The 18196-nt window shown below is 49.7% G+C and overlaps 1 protein-coding gene across 2 annotated transcripts; it reads right to left on the bottom strand.

The window, feature by feature from the left end:
* Positions 1-11045: 11045 nt before the first annotated feature.
* On the bottom strand, positions 11046-17017 carry THY1 (Thy-1 cell surface antigen). 2 transcript variants are annotated; one of them, XM_030828675.1, is made up of 5 exons: positions 15994-16413; positions 14061-14155; positions 13753-13813; positions 12935-13270; positions 11046-12392 (listed from the first exon to the last, which is right to left on the bottom strand). In XM_030828675.1, the coding sequence occupies exons 3-5, from the start codon at positions 13787-13789 to the stop codon at positions 12280-12282; spliced, it is 486 nt and encodes a 161-aa protein (XP_030684535.1). In that variant the 5' UTR covers positions 13790-13813; positions 14061-14155; positions 15994-16413; the 3' UTR covers positions 11046-12279. The 2 variants fall into 2 exon arrangements, with proteins under 2 accessions (XP_030684535.1, XP_003253323.1); XM_003253275.4 differs by lacking the exon at positions 14061-14155 and having other exon boundaries at positions 15994-17017.
* Between the last annotated feature and the right edge of the window lie 1179 nt (positions 17018-18196).

Below are 18196 nucleotides of genomic sequence, written 5' to 3'. Positions count from 1 at the left end.
CCTGCTGCTCACCTCCTGCTGTGTTGTTGGGTTCCTAACAGGCCACAGACTGGTACAGGTCCATGGCCCGGGGGCTGGGGAACCCTGTTCTATAGCACTGCGGGATAACTATAGTTAGCAACAATATACTCTATAGTTTCAAATAGCTAGAAGGAGGATATTGAATGTTCCCCATTCAAATAAATGATTAATGTTTGAGATGGATATGCTAATTATCCTGATCTTATCAGCATACATTATCTGTATCAAAATATCACTATGTACTCTATGAATGTATGCAATAATCATAATAAATATTATTATTCGAGACAGGGTATTGCTGTGTTGCCCAGGCTGGAGTGCCCAGGCTGGAGCCATCATAGCTCACTGGAGCTTCGAACTCAGGCTCAAGCTATCCTCCTGCCTTGGCCTCCCAAAGTGCCAGGATTACAGGCATGAGCCACCATGCCCAGCCTCTATAATTATTATTTGTCAATTAAAAATTAAAATAAATTGAAAAATTTTAAAAAGAGCGAGAGATCACAGAGGTTAGTGAGTTCAGAATAATTTTTCATTAGCAGACAGTAGAGATTCCTTTAGAGGGCCTACTTTAAAAAAAAGTCATTCTGTCTTTTAGAAACCTCTGTATACTAATAAAAACGTATCTCATTGTTTCTGAGGCCTTCAAGATTCCCCCCTTTTTTTCTAATGCACACATAAATGAATAATTTCTTCTTTCTTTTTTGTTTTTTTGAGACAGGGTCTTGCTCTTTGCCCAGGCTGGAGTACAGTGGCACAAACACAGCTCACTGCAGCCTCGACCTCCTGGGCTCAAGTGATCCTCTCATCTCAGCCTCCTAAGTAGCTGGGACTACAGGTGCACACCAGCACACCCAGCTAATTTTTGTACTTTTTGTAGAGACAGGGTTTCGCCATGTTGCCCAGGCTGGTCTCAAACTCCTGAGCTCAAGTGATCTACCTGCCTCGGCCTCCCAAAGTGCTGGGATTACAGGCATGAGTCACTGCACTCAGCCCAAATAATATTTCATCTAGAATAAAACTTCCCCATTGTGGTTGCTATCATTCTGCTAATCTTTCTGAGGTACACCTGTTTCTCTAGAAAGGCACGGGTTCTGGGCCCATAATTTCTGAACATAAAATTAGCTGGAGTTCTAGGTGGAGGAGTCCTAGACTCCTTAGATTCTGACAAATTCATAATACCCTGTCCTAAAATTGTGCTTTCCTGAGGTCTCCAACTAGATCCAGTTCAGTTCCTGTTGAACACCCAGTTTGATTTCTGGATTCCAGTCTGGATTCCAGATGTAGACTCGATACAATCCAGTTCCTGTCAAGCATCCAGGTCAACCCTGGATCCAATCATAAATAAAATCACTGGAATTCAGAGAGCTCAGGATGCAAATTGCAGAGGTAGAAATCTGAGAGGGACTTATCTGGGACCTCCAGAAGCTGTGAGAAAGCAGGGAGCTCAAGGGGCTCCGTGGGTACCTTTTGCCTGGTTCCTTGATGTTCCCGGAGGCCCTCTGCTGCCACTAGCCAGAGAAGTTTCTCTGCTTTTAAGGCCTCATGTGATTCAATTATGAGTACCCAGATCATCTTATCTCTCTCTTTGAGGATCAGCTATGCCATATAACGAAACACAGTCATGGAAGTAAAATCTCATCACATTCAGTTTCCATGCATTGGATGTGGAATCTCAGGAGGCTATTTTTAGAATTCTGCTACCACTCCCACTTTCTGATATGACTATTTTATATTATCTCCTTTTACCAAACCTTTGCCCACCTACCCTCCGTATTCCCACCATCTCATTCGGCTGATGACTTTGCCATATACTTCCTTGAGAAAGGAGAGACCACTTATATGAAAAGCCAAGAAACTTCAACTTCACAAAATTTCCACTTCCTTACCCATCTTCTTTAACTTTTTTTTAAATAACTTTTTTTTTTGGTAGAGATGGGGTCCTGCTATGTTGCCCAGGCTGGTCTCAAACTTCTGGCCTCAAGTGATCATCCCATCTCAACTTCCCAAAGTGCTGGGATTACAGGTGTGAGCTGCTGCGCCCACCTTTCTTTGCCTTCATTTCTAGCTCTTGCCTTTCCAAAGACTCTAATTCTTCCCTTTCTTCTCCCTCTTCTTCATCAGTCTTTCCCTGTCTCCAGGCATCATCACCATCAACATACAGCCATACTCCAGTATTGCCCATCTTCAACATAAATGGACTCTCCTGTACTCCACTTCCCACATCAGTCACAGCCACACTTCCTGAGAAAGAAGTCTACACTCTTCATTCACTTTCATTCACCCACTTCCAACCTGGCTTCTGTTACCACTGGGCTGTCAAAAGTGACTCTTGTCAAAGTCACTATTCTGGCTACCTATTGCTGTGTAATAAACCTCCTCAATATTTAGTATCTTTAAACAACAATTTATTATGTCTCATACTTCTGTGGTTGACTGGGCTCAGCTGGGAAATTCTTCTTGGGGTCTGTTTCTCATGAGGTTGCAGTCAACAGCTGGGACTGGAGTCGTCTGAAGCCTCAGCTGAGCTGGACATCCAAGATGGTTCACTCACATGGCTGGCAGTGGATGGTGGCTGTTGGGTGGGAGCTTAGCTTGTGCTGGCAACTTGAGTGCCTATATGTGGCCACTCTGTGTGACTTGGGCTTCTCAGAATGGCAGCTGGGTTCCAGGAGGGAGTGTCCCAGGAGTGAGCATTCCAGGAGAACCAGGTGGAAGCTGCAAGAATTCTTATGAGCCAGGCTTGGAAGTCATGCCATGTGACTTCTACTATATACTGTTGGTCATAAACAAGACAAGGCCATGCCAGATTCAAAAGAAGGGATTACCCAAGGGCGCCCAGTTTACACAGGAGGCCATCTTTGGAGACTAGCTACCATAGTCACCAGCGTATTGGTCCTCATCTTACTTGACTTCATAGCAGTTGACCCAGTTGATCACTGCTTTTCAAAACTCTCCCCTTCTCTGGCTCCACAGACCCCTGGATTTCCTCTTTCTTCACTGACTGCTCTTTAATCTCTTTTGTACCCTCAAAAGCCTAAATATTGGACTGTCTCAGATTCCAGTCTGAGCCTAGAATTATAGAATTATTCCTCTGTCATGTCTCCCTGCATGATCTTACTCGTCCCATGGTCTATGTCTACCATCCAAATAATAATTTCCAGCATACTTATATTTCTAGCCTGGACCTCTTACCTCTTGCTCAGGACTGGGATATCCAGCTGTTTTCTTGATGCTTCCATTTGGATGTCTAATGGGCATCACAGATTTAATATATCTGCTTTCCCAACTCAGTGCTCCCTCAGCCTTTTCTTTCTCAACAGATGTCATCATCATCCACTTGTTCAAGCAAGAGCCCAAGGATCATCCTAGATTCCTTCTCACTTCCTCTCAAACCATCTCTGAAACATTCAAACCACCAGTAAGCAAGTCCTGTGGGTTTTTTTTTTTGCCAAACATTTAATGTATTTCTTTAGATATATTTGATTTATATTGTTTAGCAAACCAATACATTTATAGGGACAAAAAAGTATTACTAGTTTTATAATATAAAAGCAGTCTGTTACCCCATCCTAAATTCTTACTCCCCAAAGCAACCCTCTTAACTCTATTTCTTCTGCTATTTACTTCTATGTTTAAAAATTTCTCTCATATATATGTATATATATAAAGTATATATATAAAGTATGTAACATATAAAAGTATATAAAGTATATTTTATATATATAGAACTATTTCTTGATTTTTTCAGTGTTAAGTATGATCTATTGACATTTTTTTTTTTTTTTGAGATGGAGTTTCGCTCTTGTTGTCCAGGCTGGAGTGCATGGCACAGTCTCGGCTCACTGCAACCTACAGCTCCCAGGTTCAAGTGATTCTCCTGCCTCAGCCTCCTGAGTACTGGGATTACAGGCATGTGCCACCACACCTAGCTAATTTTTGTATTTTTAGTAGAGACGGGGTTTCACCATGTTGGCCAGGCTGGTCTTGAACACCTGACCTCAAGTGATCCACCTGCCTTAGCCTCTCAAAGTGCTGGGATTACAGGTGTGAACCACCGTGCCTGGCCTCTATTGACGTTCAACTATGGAAAATGTGGTTTTAGCTTTCTTATACGCCCATTTTCTCCTTCACCAAATACATACACTTAACCTTTTCCCATCCTCCAATATGTTGTCATCATAATTTTTGGTTAAAATCTCTATTTAGTGTTACCTTAGTCCATTCATACTGCTATGACAAAATACCACAGACTGGGCAGCTTATAAACAACAGAAATTTATTTCTCAGAGTTCTAGAGGCTGGGAAGTCTAAGCTCTAGGTGCTGCAGACTTAGTATCTGTTGAGGGCCCACTTTCTGATTTATAGACAGCATCTTCTTGCTGTGGCCTCATGTAGTGGAAGGAGTATGGGATCTCTGTGGGGCCTCTTTTATAAGAAGACTAATCTCATTCATTAGGGGTTCATCCTGATGACCTAATCACCTCCCAAAGAGCCCACCTCCAAATATCATCACCTTGGGGTTTAGGATTTCAAAAGATAAATTTTGAATTTTGGGTGACACAAACATTCAGACCAAAGCGAATGTTTATATCAGTATAACTACGTAAATATTATTATTATTATTATTTTTTTGAGACAGAGTCTCGCTCTGTCACCCAGGCTGGAGTGCAGTGGCGCAATCTCGGCTCACTGCAAGCTCTGCCTCCCAGGTTCACGCCATTCTCCTGCCTCAGCCTCTCCAAGTAGCTGAGACTACAGGCACCCACCACCATGCCCGGCTAATTTTTTGTATTGTTAGTAGAGACGGGGTTTCACGGTGGTCTCGATCTCCTGACCTCGTGATCCGCCCACCTCGGCCTCCCAAAGTGCTGGGATTACAAGCATGAGCCACCGCGCCTGGCCAACTACGTAAATATTATTCACAGTAAATCCATCTAACCTGTTATGAGCATTCTTTTTTCCTCCCTCTGGAGTTAAATATTTGCCATCTTTTTTTTTTGGGGGGGTTGTGTTGAAAATTTAAAATATTTAAAAATATTTAAAGTAAATTATAGATTTGCAAGAAATTGCATAAATAGCACAGAGAGGTCCGGGCGCGGTGGCTCATGCCTGTAATCCCAGCACTTTGGGAGGCCGAGGCGGGCGGATCATGAGGTCAGGAGATCGAGACCATCCTGGCTAACACGGTGAAACCCCGTCTCTACTAAAAATACAAAAAATTAGCCGGGCGTGGTGGCAGGTGCCTGTAGTCCCAGCTACTCGGGAGGCTGAGGCAGGAGAATGGCGTGAACCCGGGGAGCGGAGCCTGCAGTGAGCCAAGATCGCACCATTGCACTCCAGCCCGGGCGACAGAGCGAGACTCCATCTCCAAAAAAAAAAAAAAAAAAATAGTACAGAGAGGTCTCGTCTGTACCCTTGGGGTGCAGAGGTTAGAGGTCTCATGTACCCTTCACCCAGTTTCCCCCAATGGCAACATTTTGTATAATTGGAGTACAGTATCAAAACTGGAAATTGATATTGGTAAAATCCACAGACCTTATTTAGATTTCCCCAGCTCTCTGTTTAAACTCTAAATGTATCTTGAAGTCACCACTTCTGTCTATCTTAACCACTACAACTTTTGTCAAAGTTGCTGTCATCTATTTTAGGACCACGGCAATATCCTCCTGATTTCTTGTTCTACTGTTATTCTCCTTTATGTTTCTACAGAGTAGCAAGAGGGATCTTATAAAAATATGACCAGATCACATCCTTGAACACTTCCCTGTTACCCTTACAATCAAATTCAAACTCTTCACCATGACCTCCAAGGCTCCTGTTGAATCTGGCTCTTGTCTGCCTCTTCAGTAACATCATGGACCACTCCTTACCATTCCCTCCATCTGGCTGTGCTTCCTGCAGCTCTTCCAATGGCTGGCTTGTTCTCACCTTTGAAGTCTCAGCTCAAAGGACACTCCCTTGGGCTCTCCCTCATCACCCTAACTAATAGGTCACTTAATATTGTTATTATTTTTTAGAGACAAAGTCTCACTATGTCACCCAGGCTTGCCTCAAACTCCTGAGCTCAAGCAATTCTCCCACCTTGGCCTCTCAAAGTTCTAGGATTACAGGCGTGAGCCACTGTGCCTGGCCATGTCACTTATTATTCTTTATTGTCTTCTATATATAAACGATCCCAATCTATAATTATTTGATTTATTGATTGGTTTACTTGCTTAATATCCAACTCCCATACTAGAATATAAATGTTATAGAACAAGAGATTGTCTGTACCATCTACTGTTCTATTCTCATTACCCGACACAAGGCCTGGCATGGAGTGTGCACCTAATAAATGTTTGAATAAATATTGACTGGATCAGGGATTCTTCGGATGGGCCTGTGTGCTCTAAGAGCTGTTATATCCACCAGCAGTTGTGTATTAACCTAGAGAGGGGCTAAGTCCTGTCCTCAGACTGAACCCACGATGGCTTCCTCTCCCTTTGCCCTAGTTTTGCAGAGTATAGAAGAAATGACATAAAATTTCTTTTTTTGCAATTAGTTTGCAAAATAGTAGAGGCTGCTTTTTGCACTCTTACTCATGACTCCTCCTCTGGGAAGCCACTTTCGCCTGGCAAAAGGGCCCTACATATGTGTTCCCATAGCACTTTGATAAGGTATAATTTATATTCAGTGAAATTCACCTATTTTGGCTGGGCGCGGTGGCTCACGCTTGTAATCCCAGCACTTTGGGAGGCCGAGGCGGGCGGATCATGAGGTCAGGAGATTGAGACCACGGTGAAACCCCATCTCTACTAAAAATACAAAAAATTAGCCGGGCGTGGTGGTGGGGGCCTGTAGTCCCAGCTACTCGGAGAGGCTGAGGCAGGAGAATGGCGTGAACCCGGGAGGCGGAGCTTGCAGTGAGCCGAGATTGCGCCACTGCACTCCAGCCTGGGTGACAGAGCGAGACTCCATCTCAAAAAAAAAAAAAAAGAAAGAAATTCACCTATTTTAAATGCACGGTTTGATGAGTTTTGATAAAGGTAACCACCCCAAAGAGTTTCGTGGTGCCTTGGCTTCTTCTATTTCTTTAATATTGTGATAAAATACACTGAATATAAAATTTACCATCTCAGCCACCTTTAAGTGTACGATTCAGGCTGGGTGTGGTGGCTCACACCTGCAATCCCAGCACTTTGGGAGGCTGAGGGGGAGGATCACTTCAGCCCAGGAGTTTGAAACCAGCCTGGGCAACATAGTGAAACCCTATCTCTATTTTTAAAAAAGTGTACGGTTCAGTGGCATTTTGTACATTCTCACTGTTGTGCTACCATCGCCACCACCCATCCATGGAACTGTTTTCATCTTGCAAAACCAAAACTCTGTGCCCATTAAACAATAACTCCCCATTCCCTCTCCCCACAGCCCCTGGCGACCACCATTCTATTTTCTATCTGTATTAATTTGACCTTTGGCTTCTTTTAAAAAGTTGTGGTTAAAAAGTCATAAATTACAGTCTTAACCATTTTTAAGTGTATGATTCAGCAGTGTTAAGTAGCAGCTTCTCTTTTTTTTTTTTTTTTTTTTTTTGAAGACAGGGTCTCATTCTGTTACCCTGGAGTGTGGTGGTGTGATCTTGGCTCACTGAAGCCTCAAAACTCCCAGGCTCAATCGATCCTCCCACCGCAGCTACCCGAGTAGCTGGGACTACAGGCGTGTGCCATCATGCCCAGCTAATTTTTGTATTTTTTGTAGAGATGGGGTTTTGCCACCTTGCCCAGGCTGGTCTTGAACTCCTGGGCTCAAGCAATCCTCCCGCCTCAGCCTCTCAAAGTGCTGAGATTACAGGCATCAGCCACCGTGCCTGGCCTGCAGTTTCTTTTTAAGGTAGTTTTAGGTTTAGTTAGCGATGAATGCAGAAAAGCCCAAATAACAGTCACTTAAATAAGGTTGTCCATGGCTGCCCTGACAGCTCTACCATCACCAAGGACTCAGGCTCCTATCTTGTGCTTTGTCATTTGTAACACACAACTTCCATCTATCTCATAGTACAAAATAGCTGCTCCAGTTCCAGCCATCAACTCCACATTCCAGCTAGCATAAGGTGAAAGTGGGGAGAAAGGCACACTTTCTCTCTTTTAGAGCCCTTCATAGAAATTACACATACTATTTTGTGCTTATATCCCATTGGACAGAACTTAATCACATAGGCCCATCTCACTGCAATGGAACTGGGAAATAGAGTCTTTCTTCTGGATCACACATTTCAGTTCTAGTTTATGGGTCCCATTGCTGAGAAGGAAGAGGATAATGCATGTTGGGGAATCCGCACTGGTGTCTTCCACAACTTCCCTTCCTCATAGTGCTGATCACTGCACTGAAATTGATTCCTCCCTCTTATTGGACTGTGGACCCCTTCAGTTAGGGGCTTGTGTCTTTTATAGCTTAGCACAGAGCCAGGTGCATTTAGGTGCTTAATGTTTGTTGTAGAAATACATGATTTCAGCCCAATCAGCTTATTTTAAGAATTATTGTTTTTATTATTTTTTTGAGACAAGGTCTCACAGTGTTGCTTAGGCTGGCCTCAAACTTCTGGGCTCAAGGGGGGCCTCCCATCTCAGCTTCTCAAGAAGTTGGGATTACAGGTGCCTGCCACTGCACCAAGCTCTAAGACTTTTTTTTTTTGGAGATGGAATCTCACTCTGCCACCCAGGCTGGAGTGCAGTGGCATGATCTCGGCCCACGACCTCTGCCTCCTGGGTTCAAGCAATTCTCCTGCCTCAGCCTCCCAAGTAGCTGGGATTACAGGCGTGCACCACCACACCTGGCTAATATTTATTTATTTATTTATTTATTTAGTAGAGACAGGGTTTCTCCACGTTGGCCAGGATGGTCTCAAACTCTTGGTTGGCCCATGAAAGTCCTCACATCTCACGGAGTTCCCCATGCCCTTCCCAAGGAAGCCTCTAGATGTCAGAGATGCAGACATTGTGCGTCTCAGTGGACAATCCAATCCAGAAATGGGGGTGCAGAGAGGGGCTTCTGTTGCTCTTGAGTGGGAATTCCATGGCCCTAGGTATGGACTTAGGTGCTGAAGGGGGGACCCAAGAGAGAGGTTAGGACTGGCGAGGGAGTGGATGGGGAGGGGGTTGGGGCATGTGTACAGGAACTAGGGCTGGGGCCAGCCCTCTATAATTACCTGAGTCACCACAGACACTCCACAGCCTCCACAAGGCCTGCTGATTTGACCAGAGAGGGACCTACGGCTGTCACGGCCTGTGGCTGAAAGTCTGCGGGCTCCCAGCCCTCAGCATGGTCATTCCGGGTAGGTTTATTTTATTTTTTATTTTTTTGAGACAGAGTCTCACTCTGTCTCCCAGGCTGGAGTGCAGTGGTGCAATCTTGGCTCACTGCAACCTCCGCCTCCTGGGTTCAAGTGATTCTCCTGCCTCAGCCTCGTGAGTAGATGGGATTACAGGCACAGGCCACCATGCCTGGCTAATTTTTGTATTTTTAGTAGAGATGGGGTTTTGAGGCTAGTCTCGAACTCCTGACCTTAAGCGATCCGCCTCTTCCCAAAGTGCTGGGATTACAGGCATGAGCCACTGCGCCCAGCTCTGGGTAGGTTTGTGTTGTGAGGCCTGATGCCCTGTTCTTCTCTTCTCCTTTCCTGAAGTCTGTGGCCCTCTGGTGGCCTCTGTGGCTTCTTGAGCTAACCTCACCCACTGTGGGCCTCAGGTTCTGCTCCCCTAAACATGGCTGCAGAGGGCAACACCATCTCCCAGCATCCTTCTAAGAGTGTGGCTGCTAAACTCTTCAGGGACACAGTACTAGAGTGTGACAAAGACCCCACAGGAGGTGTCACACAGGTGCGAGGCTTCACACAGTGCCGCTCATTTCCTTCCAGAAATACCTTCATACTCTCTTACTACCCTGAGGGTGAGGCACCCCACATTTCTCTGGCATTTGATCTCCCTTCCACCACAGCAGCTCTTCTCACCAAGACAGACGCCTTTCCTTGGCACGGCACTTGCAGCCCAAGCAGGGCTGAAGGAGAGGGGCCTGAGTCTCAGGGGTGTTCCTCCCTTTGGAGAGCTCTGGGCTGGCAGCATCTTGCTAAGGGGTCGTCAGCCTCTCAGTCTGGGACACGGGCAGCTCCTCCTCCTCTCTTTGTGCATGGTAACTACAGGGGTGGAAGGCAAGGCAGAGAGGTTGACGGGAGGTAGCAAGAGTGGGAGCCGGTGGCATAATTTAGATCTGAGTCCTTTAAGAAAAATGCTCAGAAACAATCATCCTACCCACTGCTAAATATCAGATGAGTCAGCCTCTGGGCAGCTGTCACCTTCCTCCCCCAAATTCCCTGGCAAAGCAGGGAGGCTGGCTTGGGACTGCCTCTAACTCTGACAGCAATTGGAACCCACAGCTACCCTGCGGTCCCCCTCTCACCCCCAATCCCAGGATGCTCGCTTCCATTTTACTCTACTTTTAGGGAAGGAGCCAGGGATGGGGCTCAGTGTTCCCTCCCTACTCCCAAAGGGACAGTATTTGTCCCCAGTCCTTTCTCCTGCTGATGCTTTTGGATTTAGGAAGTGATGCCTTGAGGGCGTGGGCGTCTCCCACCCTTCCTGCTCACCCTCGCAATAGTGGATGTGCCTGGAGGGGACATTTCTGAAGAACTACCAGAGCTGAGAAGAAAAGGCAGACTGCATAGCTTAGCGCAGATTCACGCAAAGCCGCTTGTGCATTCCAGAGCCAGGGCCACGTGGTTCGGCCCATGTGTTGGCAGTAAGCATGTCGTTCCAGCCAGGTGAGTCAGCAGACATGGGATGTTCGTTTATTTGGGCAAATGTGTCTCGTTAGGGTCATTCTGAAAAGAAGCCCAGTGTGCAGTCATTAGCCCCTGGGGCAGTGTCGCTACTAAGTGGTTGGGGAGAAGTCAGGGAATAGGAAGAGGTGGCATCCCCCAGCCTCACCTGTGGAGACCCCAGCGAAGCGGGGCAGGCAGGCACCGCTGGAGGAGCGAAGGCCAGGTGGACACGAGGACAGATTCCAGAGGCTTGGTTTTATTGTGCAGTTTTCTTTTTCCTCAATGAGATGCCATAAGCTGTGGTGGCACTATACACAGTCACAGAACAGGAAGAACCACCGGGTGGGGGCTGGGGGTTGGGAAAAGCCATTTCCCGAGAAGTGTCCGGCTCCTGGGTCTCACTCCATGGCCTGCCTCAGGTCCCGCAGAGGTCCCTGAGAAGGCAGGCCTGCGGGGCAGGGGGCTGTCTGAGGGGCTCAGGCACCAGCCAGCAGGGGCTGGCACTGATGGGCGAGGGGAGGAAGTGCCTCCCTTAGAAACTTGGGCCAAACCCTGTGCAGCTCTGGGACTCCACCCCACCTGACTTGGAGGCTGTGGGTCAGAGCTCTGGAAGCTCTTGGGAGCTTGGGACAGCCTGAGAGGGTCTTGTCCTCCTCTGTAGCCCTCTCCACTGTGCGTGGAGGCAGGGAGGGGCAGCAGGGCTATGCTTTTAGCTTCCTTAGGCAGGGAGGGATAATGAACCCTCATCCTTTACCTCCTCCTCCAACCCTCCACTAGCACTGCTTTCCTGGTCAAACCTGCATCTTCGCCGGGTCATGCCCCAAGGCCTCTGGGGTACTTCCACAGTGGTAAGGAGGGCTGCCCTTTTTTTTTTTTTTCTCGGTTGTGGCTGAGAATGCTGGAGATGCTCAGTTCTCTCCCTCACAAGGTAGGCCACAAATTCTTGGTGGTGCCCTCACATATGGGGTCTTCAGGCACCAGCCATGCCTGCCGAGGAGTGCTCTCAGGACAGACCCTGTCCGTGCTAGGCCCAGGCACAGCCCAACCACTCCTCATCCAAGTCTCTCCCAGGTCTCTGGTCCCGATGGGCAAGGATGACCCCTCCAGTGGATGGTACCCCACCATCCCACTACCCCTCACATGCTCTCACTCTCCATCAGGTCCCCAATCCTGGCTTCCCTCTTCACGAACTCTCAAAGGAAAGGAAGGATAAAACCTAAATAAACCAGACAGAAGCAGCTCTGGAACAAAGAGTACAAAAAGACAGCCAGAGGTGTGCGGAGAGGGTGAGGTGGCCGCGTGGATGTGGATAGATAATCGCATGCAGCACTGAAACTCCTGATGAGGGGTGGGGTCCCCACTTCTCCTCAAGGTTTGAGGGATTGGGGGGAGGGGGTCAGCTGACTCAGAGAAGTAGGATCTCTGCACTGGAACTTGAGGCTTCCTGTCTCCTCCATGGGCCCCACCAGTCACAGGGACATGAAATCCGTGGCCTGGAGGAGGGAGAGGGAGAGCAGGAGCAGCAGCAGCCACGAGGTGTTCTGAGCCAGCAGGCTGATGCCCTCACACTTGACCAGTTTGTCTGCAGAAAGAGAAGGGGGCCGGGGGCAGGGTAGGAAGGAAGACGGATCAGGACTCAGGCAGACACAGGCCCAAAGCAAGGGTGTACTCCCTTTGGGAGATGGGTACTGCAACGTCTTAGCTGGGACCAGGAGCAGCCGGGTCTCACAGAACCAGTCATCTTTCCCATTTGCAGATTACTGATCTCTTGCACACATATCATCTTATGAAAACCTTACTAAACATCATCACAAGAGAACTGGCTGAGGGACGTGGTGTCATCCCTGTTTTCCCAGTGGGGAGAAGGAAGATTAGGGAGGCGATGGGCCTTGCCCACAGTTCTGGTGGAAGCATCTACCACACTACTTTGCCTGTCTGACTGGCCCTGAGCTCTTCACCCCATTCACACTGAAGGCAATGGTTCCCCAGTTGACCAGGCAGCAGTTGGGAGAGGGTGAGAGCGTTATGGGGCTATTCTCCTCTCCAGCCCAGCCAAGGGAACTGCCTGCTGTCCCCGAGCCTGGCTCTCCCAGCTCACTTGACCTTGTTAGGGGCTTGCCTCACCTCTGAGCACAGTGACGTTCTGGGAGGAGATGGGTGGGGAATGGCCAGAGTGGTGGAGTGCGCACGTGTAGGTCCCCTCGTCCTTGCTAGTGAAGGCTGATAAGTAGAGGACCTTCATGTTGTATTTGCTGGTGAAGTTGGTTCGGGAGCGGTATGTGTGCTCAGGCACCCCCACAGTGCCAAAGAGCACGTGCTTCTTTGTCTCACGGGTCAGGCTGAACTCGTACTGGATGGGTGAGCTGGTGGTATTCTCATGGCGGCAGTCCAGACGAAGGCTCTGGTCCACTAGGCAGGCCGTTAGGCTGGTCACCTTCTGCCCTCGGGAGACCTGCAAGACTGGCACCAGCAGTGCCTCCTTCAAATTGGAGGGGCCTACGGTGCAGGGGCCTCCCACCCACCTGAAGTGGAGAGGTGGGCCTGGCTAGGGAGGGGACCTGGGTCTGCTCTCTGAGTGCCTTTCCCCACCCCAGGGATCCCACTTCTTCTTTGCAGACCCCAGCCTCCCTCCCCAGTCTGCTTGAGCCTTGGATCCTATCAATGTGTTTCAAGGACAGGAGATCTTGGGGAGTTGATGCAGGTTCCGGGTTCTCGGTTGGGGATTCTAGTTCAATAGTGCGAGGGAGGGCTCAGCAAACTGTGTTTCCAAAAACCACCTCAGGCCATCAGAATATCAGCGAGGTGGATTGGCTGACTTCGGGATGAAAAAGAGCCCTCTCTTCGTCACCTGCGCTTTTCTGAGACTGTGAGGGAGAAGCTGCTTCTCTGGAGGGAAGGAAGCCAGGGTGCCTGGAGCCCCAGTCCTGCCCTGTGCCGGGTACCTGTTAGCAGGAGAGCGATGCTGATGGCCGGGTTCATGGTTCTGGGATCTCAGTCCTGGATCTGGGGTGGGAACAGGATGGGAATCAGCCAAGCTGTGCCACACTTACCGCCAGGGCTGGGAGTCCCTGGGAACATGACATAATGGCTATGGCAGACATCTAAGTCCCTCTCTCCATTCCCCCTCTCATCCCTACTTCTCACTGAACGTGATACTGCCACTGGCTCTTTCCTGCTCAGGGAAAGCAAGGAAGGAGGGAGAACAAGCCCAGTCATGGTGTGTTTCTGCGCTTGGCCATGGAGCACTTACTTGCTGGGTGACTTTAAGTGACTTTACCACTCTTTCTCCTCTTCTTACATTAACATAGTGTATGGTAATGTAAGACCTATGAGGGCTGAGGCTTCCTATTTAAAAAAAAATTTAATCGTGGTAAAATACAAAAAGCGTAATAATTACTATTTTAACCATTTAAATTCAGTACTTAAATTCAGCATATTCAGCAGTGCTGAATACATTCACGTTGCTGTGCAGCCCATCTCAGGAACTCTTTTTTTCTTTCAAAGTAAAACTCTGTATCTGTTAAACAAAGACTCCCCATTTAGGGACTTCCCATTTCCTGTTCAGAAGAAAATCCCCAATGCTCAAAACAGTTTCCATTTGCAGATTACTGGCATATAGCATACACTCCAAAGATATTTATTGTGAATGAATGAATGAATCTCTCTGAATCTTACATACCCACCGGCTTATGATGGGGGTTAAGAAAAACAACCAACATCTGGCGATGACTGCTTCATATACGTGAGACACAAATCCCTAAGTCATTCGCCATCCGCAGTGGATGGCTAGAGACCATTCAAGGTAGCTAAGGATGCTCCCAGATAGGGAGCATCTATTCCTATCTGGATAGGGCACAAGCTAATCGTCGTGTTTCTGGAGGAGAGAAAGCCATATGATCTCCGATTGTATGTGAGCCAAGGATGCTTCCCAATGTCCAGCTCTCTGGAGTTCCTGGGACTGCAGTTTTCCAGCCCAGTTTCAATAGCCACCCTGGATAGGCTGTCTGCCTGGTCTTTTTTTTTTTTTTGCAGCCTCGGCTGAACCAACCCTTGGCAAGGCGACGCGGAGCCGGTAGCCTAGCCTATCCGCAGAGCAGTGCTCGCCCAGGAGAGGCCACAGAAGGGGCGTGCACCCGCGAGAGCGCGCAGGGCATTGCCTCGGTTGAGTGCGCCCGGGTGCGCAGGGCGCGCCACTAGATAAGTTCAGGGTCCCTGGTGCTCAGCCCCTTGACGGGTGAGGCTAGGATCCCGCGGCGGCTGCAGCTACAATCAATGCTCTCTCTGTCCCGGGGTGGAGCTCCTGCCCTGAGCCAGATCCAGGAGGAAGGGGGGTCGGCATCTGGCTTTTGATTCGAGGACTCTTGTTTGAGATGTTGTGCGGGCTTGGGATCTAGGAGGGGAAGGGGGAGCAGTGGCCAGAGCAAGAAAGGGAAGAAAAGGGTCTGGGGCTGGAGAGGGTAGAAGAGCCAGGGGAAGGGTGGAGAGCGGCTGGGGAGGTGCAGTCTGTATTCATTTCCTCTGATCTGTGTCCTCAGGCGGCTCCAGACCCAGAGAAGGTCTGCTCTTCTTCTCAAGCCCCCGGCGGGCCTCACCCTTATTCCATTTCCGTATTCCAATCCTCTCCTTTCCCAAATGAGTCCCCCTTCCCCTTCTCTCATCCTTTTCCAGTTCTCCCCTCCCCCGTCCGCCCGCCTTCCACCCAGTCCCCGCCTGCGGCACTGCGGCTTCCTTCTCCTCCGGTGCCCCGCACCCAGCCCGCCGCGAGGTCACCCGGCAGATTCCCTCCAGCTCGCCATCCTCCGTCCTCTCCCCGCAGTTTCATCCGTCCTCCTCCCCGCCTCTGCAAGCTGGGTTTGGGGACGTCTGGGTGGAACGTAGACCCACAGGCTATCCTTGGTGCCCTTCCTCCCTGTTCTCCAGCGCCCCAGCCCCAGACACCAGTCCCCCAGCGGGCGAAAGCCCGGGAGCTCCTTCCCCGAAAGACATCGGGGTGCCACGCGGCCCCTGCCCTGCAGTAGCATCCCACTCCCGCCCCTGCCTGGAAAGCAGGCCCCTCCCTAAGCTCTGCGCCCTCCTTCCCTGGGCGCCCTCGGACCGTGGCCCGAAGCCTAGTGTTGGGAAGGCTTGCGTGGGCGCCTCACGGCAGCCCTCGAACCCCAGGTCCCGCCGGCTCCAGTTCCCACCTGGACTGGGGTCTTCCGCTGCCGTAGCCTCCTCCAGACGCGCCGCCGCCTCCGGTTGCTGCACCCAGCTCGGAGCCCGCAGTTTTCACCAGGGATGGAGGAGAGGGGGAGCGGGGAGCCGGGGGCTCAGCCAATCAGAGGCGGAGACTGGGGGAGAAAGGATGGCAGGGTGGGGTGGGGGGTGGGGAAGGAAGAGAAGGCGGTCCTGCATTGGTGTGAGAGTGGCAGGTTGCGGCGGAAGGGGACCCCTCACCCTGTGGCTGGCACGCCTGGCCGGGGACGGGAGGGTTCGGGACCCCGAGGACCAGGGTGCGGCAGCCCAAAGAACATTATACTCCTCCCTGAGCCCCGCAATGGTTGTTCCCCTTTTAAGGCTTTAACCCTTTCTTCTGACCTATTCTTCAGAAGTCTGTGGGAAAACCAAAGTGTAAGAGGTGCAGGATGCAGGCCGGGAGCGTCCACGCCTCCGCATTTCCTTTTCAGCTGGAGCCCACCTCCTCCGGAGCCTCCAGTGAGAAGTTTTGGAATATTCCAGTCTTTCTGAAAGGAAGCTGGCTGGGTATTTTTCAATGTTGGAACAGCCCTTCGGAAGTAAGGCAGGTCCTGGACCCACCCTGTCCGTCCCTGGTCCCATTTCACCCCCTCGTCTATTCCAGAGCACCAAGCCCTTCGGGGGAGGGGGGCGGGGGGCTGCAGGCGCTTTTTGCTCTGGGCATTAACGTCTCCTTCTGCCCCTGGGCTGGCACCTTCTGGTCCAGACAGCTGGAAGGTTCTTCTGGCTTTCCTGAGTACAGTCTGTTTGTTTGGTCCTCAGACCAGGAAGGGAGTGTTGCCTTTTAGCAGGCACTGTGCTGGGCACATTACATTCACGGCGACCTTTAACCCATGGGCGCCTGCTGGGTTCATCCCATCTCAATCCTCACCTCCTGTCTTGGCCGGTAAGCGGGAGAGCTGGAGAACTGACCTGGGCTATGGACCCCAGCTCTCAAGGGTGAGCCATTCCTCTCGCTCATCCCTGCCCAGTGGGAGAGGAGAGAGAGGAACTCTGGGAAAGAGGAGACAGCACAGAAAGGAACTGAGTCGAGGCCAGTTCCTGATCACCTGGGGCACTCCCAATAACCCACCGATTGGATGTCACCAGAAGCCCTAGGCTCATTTTTAGGGACGGTGCTGATGACTTGTCTCTCACTCACAAGTGTGGTTAATTTTTTTGAACTAACGTTTATTTGATTGATTTGTATCCTGCCGGCCTCTTTATGAATTCTGGTCGCGACATTCTGTGGGCTGGCCCTGCCTCCCCAATGTCTGCCTGCCCATTCTCCTATTTCTTCATGGAAGTCAGCCCTGGCACCTTCCCTGCAGTTTCTGATATTGCAGTGGCACTGTTGGAAGCCGCTGTTGGAAGCTTGCAAGTGGGAGGAGATTCGCTTGGTTTCCCAGCATTTAGGGTGATGGAACGTTCTAACTGGAATGAGCCTTGCAGATGGTGAAGTCCAAAGGAGCTATTCACTTTGGTAAACCGCAGAGGTTTCTAGGGCATTTTATGAAAAATGCAGCTGGCCTTGCCCACCTAGGACCTCCTTAATCTAGTACTAGAGCCAGCTGAGTCTGCACTTTTCTGACGCTCCCCAGGATCTGGTAAGACTGTCCCTCTTCATAGGTGAGCTAACCTGGCTTCTTGTTTGTAGGGTACTTTTTAAGGCCATGAATGTCCTGGCCCCTGGCTGCTGACTTCCCTCCTCACTCCAACTCCATCCCAGCCATCTTCCCATTCGTCTACCTGATGCATTCCAGACACGCTGGCTCTGGCTTCTGTCTGTCTCTTCATGGCAGCGTGCTCCTTCCTGCTTAACAGCTTTCTGATTCTGAGTCTAGGGATCTTAACTGCAGAAGGCATCTGGGCTCTGCTGGCTGAGACCCTGGATGCTCCGTTTCTTACTCTTTGGCCCTGTCTCTGAGTGTTGCTGGGTGGAAGGCCTAGCAGTGCTATTTTGATAAGGTTATGAGGACCTGGCCTAATTTCTGGGTCCCCAGGCACCTTGCTTTTAGGAAGGGGAGGGGAATATAGACTGTAGAAAGTGTGGCAATTCTGTGTCTGCCAAGCAAGATCTCTGATTGGATGGAATTAATGGTTCAGATGAGACATCTGAGGTCAGGGGATAGAGCACAAGGTGGTGGAGGGAGGAGATTTTAAAACTCCATT

This window comes from Nomascus leucogenys, chromosome 15 (genome assembly GCF_006542625.1).
Source record: "Nomascus leucogenys isolate Asia chromosome 15, Asia_NLE_v1, whole genome shotgun sequence".
Classification (NCBI taxonomy): Eukaryota; Metazoa; Chordata; class Mammalia; order Primates; family Hylobatidae; genus Nomascus; species Nomascus leucogenys.
This window is presented reverse-complemented; position numbering and strand designations above follow the sequence as displayed.

Excerpts from the sequence above, each read along its gene's own strand:
- THY1 (XM_003253275.4), bottom strand. The coding sequence starts at position 13,789 with ATGAACCCGGCCATCAGCATCGCTCTCCTGCTAACAG. Across the intron at positions 13,271-13,752 it reads CATCGCTCTCCTGCTAACAG|TCTTGCAGGTCTCCCGAGGG; the intron begins GTACCCGGCACA and ends TGCTGGTGCCAG. Across the intron at positions 12,393-12,934 it reads GAACGTCACTGTGCTCAGAG|ACAAACTGGTCAAGTGTGAG; the intron begins GTGAGGCAAGCC and ends CTCTTTCTGCAG.